Here is a 10,125-nt window from a genome sequence, read left to right as displayed (position 1 = left end):
CTACAAGGACAGCATCAAGAACAGCATACACTTTGATGCAAAAAACCCAAATGATCTTGAGAAGGCTGCATTAAATAGATCAGCCTGGCAGCACAAAACACTCAGAGCTTTCCAAGCTTTTGAAGAGGACAGAAATAATGGATTTGTTAGTTGCAAGGGAAAAGCGTCATGCTACTGCTATAGCTACCAAGATGCTCACCAATGACTTTGTCTGCCCAATCTGCTCACGAGCATGCGTTTCATGCTTTGGACTTCAGAGTCACTCCAGAATCCACAAAAAGAGAGAGCATGAAAACATCACCGTCGAACCGACGGACTACACACATTTACAGACTGGTCCACTTTCTAAGGGAACGCATTTTCTTAATAGTCACATTTTAAGCCAGAGAATGCACCCATCTTAAGTTTATGCTAAAATATACCTGTGTTAACTTTGGTACAAATAATAAATTATGAAAGATGCCTTGGGAGTCCACATACTCACTAAAAAAATCTTATTTTAGCATTGAGAGGTCAAAGTAAACAATCAGGCAGCAAATACACTTTCAAAATGACAAAAATCGTCCAATAACAATCATTTCCCCTTGAACCATTTTTCTATACTGTTTACAAACTAACACAGAAGAGTGGTGTATAAGAATACTGTACAAAAAGGCAATCATAAAGGGATAAAAGTAGAATGCAAAGAAACAAAAAAAAAATCCAACTGAAAATGAGATCAAGGTACAACATTAAAAGAAGGAAACTTTTTTTTTTTTAGTGAACACCTTGCACATTTGTTTTACTTTTATCCCCGGGTTTCCTCCTATGCTCTGCTTCATCTTCAGGTTTTGTACTTGCATCCTTCATAATAGCAATAGCCACAGATAACACCTCCCTAAGTAACTACCCATTAACTAAGTAAAGTAAAACACATTTTTGGTGCTGTATGGACACCTGTTCATCTGAAATTGATTGCTGACTATAGTGGGCCAAATTCCACACAGAGGCTGAGCACAGGTGCAGCCTTCTAGTCATGAAAGGATTTAAGGCAGGTTGGGGCTTTCCCTAGGGTGCACTTTGCTGTGCCTTGTCTAGATCTTACTGCAGTACAGGCTCCACATTTTAAATAGCTGAATAAATGTTAAGTATTAGTCAACTGGGTATGGATACTCCCCCTTGAAGATTCAGCTTACAGGCAAGAAGCCTCTTAGCGCTCTTCACGATGGGGAGAGAGCCGCCCTGTTTGTGTGACGGTAAAGAGGTACCTATGCCCCTTTCTCTCATCCATATACCGAAGTGGGACATGGCCCTGTGCCTTAATTTTTGACTCCCATTATAGTCTATGGGAGTCTTGCCTAACTAAATACTCAGGGTCACCTTAAGTCCTTCAAAATTCATGTGCAGAGGGGAGGAACCCTGTGCAAACCCTAGGGGAGGGGAAGGGAAGAGACAGCAGTCTCACATCATGGATCTTCCAGCCTATCATCCAGGCTAACTGTATATGGTTTTGTGGTTCCACTGCTTGTAAATGTGCATCGTTGGGAGGGTGGAGCCAACGTTTAGCCACTCTCCATGGTCCCCTCCACCACCAGAGCTGGAGAAGTATACGTCATAAGAAAATACAGACCCTGTCAACATTGTCTGATGCAGAAGTCCTACTGCACCCATAGTTTTCCACTCCCAGCAATTCCAGCTTCTTCTCCTGTCTGCTAGGCCCCACAGCAGAGGGTCTGTATTGTTAGGGCAATCAGAACAGCTAGTGAGCCAGCCTGTGCACCTTTGCTTTTACAAGGATTCCTGGGAGTGCTTGTTGCTCATCCAAGTAGCCTTTTGAGGACACACCCTCATCTCTTCTGCAGGGAGGGAAATGCCACCCTAATGGGATGAGGCCAAGGAAACACCATTATCTAGAACTGTTCCCAAATACTTCCACTATTACTTTTCCCATGGAAGGGAGGACTTAGCCCTGTTTTTTGTCTCAGTATCAGTTTGCTAAAGCAAATGTTACAGATTCTACAGTTAGGGGGCAAGTACTTGCTTCAGGCAGCAAGTGCAATAAACTAAGAACCTTGCTAAAACCCCAAGCCTGACTTCTCATGTCTTATAACAGGCAGCACAGGGTATAGGAAGTAGTCACAAGTCTTTAAAAACTGCTTCTCAAGTGTTTCTAAGGAGAGAAAAGTCAACCCCTTCCAGCTATTCCATCTGCTGGCCTCTAAAAAACTTCTCCGCTTTGAGGGTGTGCGCTGAAAACCAGGTTCCAGCTTGAGCCTGGTCTAGATGTCATTAACTTTAATGACAACATATCCAAAGATCTTAGGGGGGGAATAGATCAGGCCTTAAATGAATATGCTGTTACCTTTGTTTCCTAGTGCAGTGGTTTTCAAGCTGCAGGTCATGACCCAGTACTGAGTCGCAGAATGTAAGACACTGGGTCGCAGCGGCTCTGGTCAGCACCGCCAACCGGGCCGTTAGAAGTCCCGTCAGGGGTGCTGCCTGGCTAAGGCAGGCTAGTCTCTACCTGTTCTGACACTGTGCCGCACCCCGGAAGCGGCCAGCAGCAGGTCTGGCTCTTAGGTGGGGGAGCCATGGGGCTCTGCGTGCTGCCTCCACCCCGAGCACTGGCTCCACACTCCCATTGGCAGGTTTCCGACCAATGGGAGCTGGGGGTGGTGGTGCCTGCAGGCAAGAGCTGCGTGGAGCTGCTTGCGTGGCTCCGCCTAGGAGCTGGACCTGCTGCTGGCTGCTTCTGGGGCGCAGCGCAGTCTGCAGTGCTGGGACAGGCAGGAAGCCTCAGGGCTGCCCAGAGGATTCAGGGGGCCTGGGGTCTTTGGTGGCATGGGGCCCCTGCCGCCGAATTGCTGCTGAAGACCCGGCACTTCAGTGGCGGGTCCCAGGGCAGAAGGACCCCCCGCCGTGGGTCTTCAGGGCACTTCGGCGGTGGGTCCTGGAGTAGAAGGACCCCCCGCCACCGAACTGCTGCCGAAGACCCAGAGCGGAAGAAGCTCCGAGGTCCCGGGCCCCGCAAGAGTTTTCTGGGGCCCCTGGAGCGAGTGAAGGACCCCGCTCCAGGGCCCCCAAAAAACTCTTGTGGGGTCCGGGGCCTGGGGCAAATTGCCCCACTTGCCTCCCCCCACCCCCCGCAGGGCGGCCATGAGAAGCCTGCCTCTGCACCCCGGCTGCGCCACTGAACGGAAGCTGCCTGAGGTAAGCCCATGCCCCAACCCCGTGCCCCAATTCTCTGCCCCAGCCCTGAGCCCCCCCCACATCCCAAACCCCTCATCCCCAACTCCGTTGGGTCATGCGCATCAACAATTTTCTTCAGCTGGGTCACCAGAAAAAAAGTTTGAAAACCATTGTCCTAGTGTCTAGTGGATGGGTGGTGTTTTAAGATGCAACAAATAAAAACAAAGTCCAGTTCAACTCTTTATCAGAATTTCCATCTAGGATCCTTCATGTTTATCCGTGATGTGTTTAGTGCTGGTAGGTTTTTTTTAATGCCATTGGCTATTTATCCAGGCAATATAATCTATCTTTGACCACTAATTGCAAAATCAAATAATTCTAACCCACCATATGGATTCTTTGGGGGTGGGGGGGCTTGAAAACAAAGGCATTGACTTAAAGGTTGCCTGTAATTAATCAAACCTGAACTATCCTACTACAGATTTTCTTTTCTTTTTTGTCTCCTCCAGAGCTGAATTCTGCCCCAATTTAACCCTTCTCTAATCTAATTGATTTAATTGGGGGTTAAATCAAGGTCCTGTAGATTTGAGTGACTTTTGTTGTTGTTACATCAACTTCAGCCATCCATGCTCCTTGTTTTAAAGAGATCTAAAAGTTCCCCCCATACATAAACATTCAGACTTTCAAAGCAGAATTCTGTTTAGAGCAGCAATGAAGGTGTCTTCTACAGTCTTTGGCATACATTACATTCTTTATAAATATCCCTCAATCTGTTGTTCTACGGAAAGCTGATAGCTTGGAATTCAGTCAGCCCTATGCTCTTTCTTCTGACTTTTACAATTTAAGCTTTAATGTTTACAGAAACTAGCAATCCTGCAGTGTTACTTCATTCTATGATATAGGGGGGCAAAAAGATTTTAGGGCCCTAGTTACTTTTTGCCTGTGAAATATGGTAATTTATCAGTTGCAAAGCTTGTAGATCAAGAAGACCTGCTTTTTGACTTGGCATCCTTCATACACACACACTCTGGTATGAAGATAGCATTATGTATGTATGATCTGAGGTGTAATAATGACTTCAGTGCACTGGATTTAGTCTTTAAACCTATTAAACCATAATAAAATGAGTACTGGCAAATTTACTGTATCACAGCATATAACTTACAAAGCAAATAAAGGAAAAGTAACCATTTCCAGCAGAAATAGATGCTTTTTTCTTGTTCCTTTATGGAACAAATGATTCTTCAGAAAACATACAATATTGTATTAATGCATTGATTTTTCTAAGCCTATCCTCATGAGTTATAACTGTAAGCACTTACTGTTATGGCCTGGAATCTTTCCTTCAGCAGTTCAGCTTCTTCCATTCTGGAAATTAAAAACAGACAAGCGGTGAAGGGAGAAGAAAAGATACCATAGGCAAAGAGCCACCTGTGAGGGTTTCAAGAAAAGCTGGGTGGTTTGTGATCCAATTCCACAGCAGAGAGAAGGGAGAATTCCTGACTTATCCGGCGAGTCTCTGAACAGATGAGCAGATCAGCCGAGGCAGACACATGTAATGAGGGTGCGGTGGGGAGGCAGCCGTGGAGAGTGCTGGCATGAGCTGACTGACAAGTTTGAACAGTGGAGCGCAAGCCCTTTTCCTTCAGAAGCTGCCAACTCTTTGTTTTAATGTGCACAGTTAGCTGGCCATAGTTTCTTTAACTGTTTCATGCCCAAAGCACAGTGTCCAGGAACATGGTACAAATGCACTCAGACACAAGCCACAATTCACGTTTCCTTATCTGTATGCCTTTAATGAAAAAAGTTTAAAGCAATATATTGTAGACTTGAAAGCACCAATAATTGTACATAGTAAAGGAGTCAGATCCTCAGGCTTCAACAACCTGGATAAGGACTACAGGGTCAGGCTCTCTACCTGAACATCACCAGTATGCCTTTTAGAATTCTAGTGCTTGTGTTCTAACAGAGCTCTCATATTGGGTGGCTATTCAGCTGACTGGAATGAGATGTGTATATCTGTCATGTGCTTCGGAATTTGGTATTATGCTGCTTAAGGGATGGTGTACATTTTCACCTTTCTGGTTACATGACTGGGAGTGAGCCTTCTAAAATCAGACTAGGAAACCTGCAAAATGGGTGGAACTGCCTCAAATAAAATCCACTCACCGAGAAAATCTTAGGACATGCATAAAAGCTGAAGTTGGGTACACATAAGATGTAATGTGAGTCTGGAATCACTTCAGACCTCAGCAATGTGTAATTGTAATCTCTGCAAATATGCTGTATGCAAGGATCTGTCAGTGTCTCCACTCTTTTTGCACTTAATGCACAGACACTAAATACACTGTGATTCAAATCATGGGATCACTTCACATGTAATGAGTTGGTGCAAGGAAATGACTTTATAGATGTGTAAACCTCCAGCAAGTACCTTGGTATTTCAAAAAAAGAAGAACAGGAGTACTTGTGGCACCTTAGAGACTAACAAATTTATTAGAGCATAAGCTTTCGTGGACTACAGCCCACTTCTTCGGATGCATATATATATATGCAGTTATATGCATCCGAAGAAGTGGGCTGTAGTCCACGAAAGCTTATGCTCTAATAAATTTGTTAGTCTCTAAGGTGCCACAAGTACTCCTGTTCTTCTTTTTGCGGATACAGACTAACACGGCTGCTACTCTGAAACTTGGTATTTCACTATCTTTCCCTCACCCCATGTTCCATTCTGAGTCAGCACCACCAGTACATGGCTATAGCTCATCACCTGGACTTTGCTTCTGAATCACATGCAAGATCCAAGCTGCTTCCAATCCTACCCCCTTTGCCTCAGGCTCCTGACTTAGCACTTTTTATTCCCCTGGCTGGGTCCAAAAGCTGCTCACCTACATAATTAGCAGTACATCACCATAATGGGTATAGACCAGCTACTGACAAATGCCAAGATGCAACAGAATTGACAACTTACAAGTGATCTATCCAGTGAGTGAATCTTCCCTCTACAGATCCTGATAGGATTCAATACAATACAATACAATACAATCCCATATTTATTCTATGCCATCATTTGCCCATGCATCTATGCAGTATGCTTCCCTTCAGGCAGAGATTAGGGATGCATTAATGTCTTCAAGATCCACCTTGAACTTTTGTTCAAAAATTGACATTATCCCATGTTCATTGTATGATGAGAGAACTAATTTTTTTTTTGTTTCACTATTAACATGTTCTGCTCTTCCTGGTTTGGGTCAGCACCAAAAATTAAAAATAACACAAGAAAGATGAAGTTTGCTGTTCAAAGCCCGAAGTACTGAGCTATCACAAGAGCCTGATTGTGCAAGTGTGGCAGGCTATGGAAGTTTGGATATGCAGATAAACATTCCCTTATGGATTTAAAAGAAAACAATTTAACTACCCCCATAGAATTTAATAATATCCCTGTTATAGAACCCTAGAGTGAGACAATCATTTTCTGTAACATGATATACTTGTATCGAACCTATTACTTTTTCATAGACTCCTACTTACTTCATCCTTATTAAAATCTATAGATGATCAGAGATCCCTTCTGGCGTTTTAAGATAATTCCTATAGATTCATGGTTTGGATGCTTACCTGAGTTTTAGAACTGTAAAAATAAATATACTTATTCCATAGAACTGAAAGGTCATTGAGTCCAGCCCCCTGACTTCACTAGCAGGACCAAGTACTAATTTTTGCCCCAGATCCCTAACCCTAAGTGGCCCCTTGAAGGATTAAACTCACAACTCTGGGTTTAGCAGGCTAATACTCAAACCACTGAGCTATCCCTCCGATTCCTAAAGGAAATGAATGCTAATGACCAAGATGAAGAAGCTGTTTGGGGCCAAATTCTGCTCTCTGACATCAGTGGAATTTCATGGATGTAAAACCAGTATGGGTTCAAACTTGAGTTCAAATGGCCCCTTGATTTCCATTATCTTGCACCTCTTGTACACTCTTTCCATAGGTGTGAATGATTACAAAATTCTACCATTCTGAACTGGTTTGGTAACACTCTCTGGAGAAGTGTAAATGACTACATAAGGTGCAAGGCATTGGAGAACTAGGCCCAGTGGAGCTATTGATGTGATCTTTTTCAAGACCAAGACCCAAAATAGTAATTACATCTAGGCAGACAACTTGTGTGCAGTGATTCAGCTAGATGTAGTTCATGGTGGCCAAGTGACAACCCTCAGGAAAACCAGCCTAACTTATGATCTGTATTTCCATTATCTGTGTATAGTAAGCTTGAAACAAAGATTTGAATGTTCTAAATCTACAAGCAATCTTTTTGTGGAGAAGGAGTAGCTCTGAGAAGCCCCCATTCTATCCAAGGTATTGGTCCTGATTCTCCCTTTATCTGCACCTTTGTGAAGTCCATTGCATAGTGGGTGTAAAATCCTGTCACTTGGGTTTGGGAGCATTTTATACTTAGCACTGATGTAAATGACTGCCCACGGTGCGTGGGAACAGAATCAGGTGTTCTCTATCTACCACACCTCCAGCTGAAAAGAGCTAGATGAGACTTCCTTTGGTGTCTACCAGTATCATTCAAACTTCAACTATAGTAGATGCTATCGATGTATGGTAACATTTTCTTAAATTGCCTAAGTCCAGTTGACTTTCAAAAGGAAGTAAGTTCCTAAATCACATAGTCTACAAGTGCGATTTATTAAAGAGTACTTTATTAGCAGTTAAGTGGCCATAAGGAGATGTACTAGCTAAGATTTAATGTTTTCTTTCCCTCATTTATGTTGCAGAGTTCAAGGTTACTCTAAAAAGGAAAGGCAAGTATGAGTAATGCTACTGGGCTATGTAAGTGCCCATTATTATGAAAGTATTTAAAGTGCTGTTTCTCAATTAACCTGTTGCTAGGTAGATTTTTTTGGTTCAGCCACTAGGTTATTTTCCAGTTATGTTAATCCTATTCTAAACTGGATTTACATGGCAAAAGAAGAAATGGGCCAGCTGTCACTTTGTCTGCCCTTAAGCCTGCTTCGCCAATGACAGTGCAGCAACCAAGACATTACATATTGTCAAATCAGTGGATCCAAACAGCTGTGCTTTCAATCTGCAAGATTCTTGAAAGCTGACAGATAAAATAGTTTCCTTTTGAAATATCTTACCTAGTCCATAAATTAAAGGGGAAAAAAAATCTTCTAGTGGAAAAGTGTATTTAACCTGTCTTTTCTATTGTGGGTGGTCATGCAATATATATTTCTGCTTTGGATGGACTGATATTTTGAGTTACTTAGAAAAGGGTGGTTGTGCCACTTGATCTGTCATGCAAATCACATTCTTTTGTGTTCATCCCCTTTATTCATTTGTTTCCATTTTGCCATGGATTCCTAATGTAGGAGTCAGATTGCCTAATGTGTATCCAAGGCAAATGGTGAAACAATTGCATTATATAGTCATGTAATGAAGTGGGTGGGAATTTAGGGGAACAGAACATTGTGATAAAAGTTCACAAGTGGGCCTGAAGAAACACATTCACAGCTGGAAATGAATATGGATCTTGTTTCTGAGATTTGTGCTCCTAAAAGCAAATTCTAAAGAGCAGCACAGAAAAATCATGCCACATCAGAACTGCACCAGCTGTCCTTTCACCCACTTTTCCATATCCTTGCTTATGGCTTTTAATGGTAATTGTAAAAATAGTGTTAAACTGTGTAATCCAGCATAACTGAAAATAGAAATGGGCCCTGAAAACTGAAATTGCAGTCTGAAGGGAAACATTAAACTAAATCAAAAGAGAATTCTGTATTATTGAGGTTATAAGCAACTCCTCTTAGTCAACAACCCCTTTGTTTGTTAGGGAATAGATGTTTGACTACAATTATAGGACCAGAATTGCATTGGGTGTAAATTGGCAAGCTCCCATTAACATCTTTATGTTTTTTTAAAAGCCAAAGGAGTGAGTCCAATTTATACCAGCTGATGGTCTAGTCTTTCTTTCCCACTAAGTGCTGTTATTGTTTTTAAGAGAGTAAACTTGCCATCACCATGAGTTTGTCAATATGTAGCTTTAAGTTTGTCTTTTAGGCGGGGGGGGGGAGGGGGGGGGAGAGAGACAATACATTCTAGAGTTGTGGCCTCTCTCACTGACAATGCCTTGCCATAACCTTTTGTTAATTAAGCCAGAAGGCTGCTGGCTGGAGTGGCTTAGCTGACCTTGAATGCCGTAATACCATTGAGGAGTAGGTGGTCTCTTGCATAGCCAGGATCCAAGCAATTTAGTTCCTTAAAGATAACTAATAGAACAAATAAGACCATTCTTATGGGAGATTGACAGAGAAAAAAATAATGTTGGAAGTCATGGTGAATTTATGATAAACAAAAGCAGCTTAGATAAGCATAAAAAACTTTTGGGCACTTTCTAAACAAGCAGGGCTAGGGGAGATCTGCCCATCAGCTATGCGTATTCTTGCACAACACTGAGGAATGAAATTCAGCAGCTACACCCTTAGGCTACCCAGAATGTCTTTCAAGGTCAAGGGCCAATTTCATTGGTATGCTGAAATGTACTTCGGGCTGCTTCATCCAGCTGTGCTTTCAGAGTGTTGTGGCATGGGTCAGTTTTCATCCAGAGATATGCCCTGATCATTTTACCCCATCTAGAACTTTTTTGTGGTTTATAGAGGCTCTTTCTGACCAACAAGCACACCAATGAACAGATGTTTCACAAGTAGGCCAGAACAACCTGCAAATGAATTGGATATTTGGTGTACTGGCAGACTTAGGCAATGAGAGAAGACTCAGTTACAGAAACATAAAATCTTAAATGCAAGGAATGGAAACAAATAACACAGGGACAATACAAAATGGGAGGAAGTTAACAATAAGCAACACCCAGCACAGTAAAAGGAGTTTATTTTCATTGGATCTTGATACTGCCTTCGGAAAACACTTGTATCCACAAGGACTACAAAC

The 10,125-nt window shown here is 42.5% G+C and overlaps 1 protein-coding gene across 3 annotated transcripts in view; it reads right to left on the bottom strand.

The window, feature by feature from the left end:
• The window catches only part of PALMD (palmdelphin), a 70,823-nt gene that overhangs the window by 34,271 nt on the left and 26,427 nt on the right, over nt 1-10,125 (bottom strand). For 2 of the 3 annotated variants that reach the window (XM_008170619.4, XM_042840625.2), the window contains one exon: nt 4,491-4,536. In XM_008170619.4, coding sequence (XP_008168841.2) covers nt 4,491-4,536 — 46 coding nt within the window. Of the gene's footprint in view, nt 1-199; nt 258-4,490; nt 4,537-10,125 lie in introns of those variants that run through there. The other variant, XM_065554280.1, reaches the window with a different exon arrangement.

The sequence above is a fragment of the Chrysemys picta genome, chromosome 8 (genome assembly GCF_011386835.1).
Source record: "Chrysemys picta bellii isolate R12L10 chromosome 8, ASM1138683v2, whole genome shotgun sequence".
NCBI classification, from domain to species: domain Eukaryota; kingdom Metazoa; phylum Chordata; order Testudines; family Emydidae; genus Chrysemys; species Chrysemys picta.
Note: the sequence above shows the minus strand (reverse complement) of the source record. Positions and strands in the feature narration are given on the sequence as shown.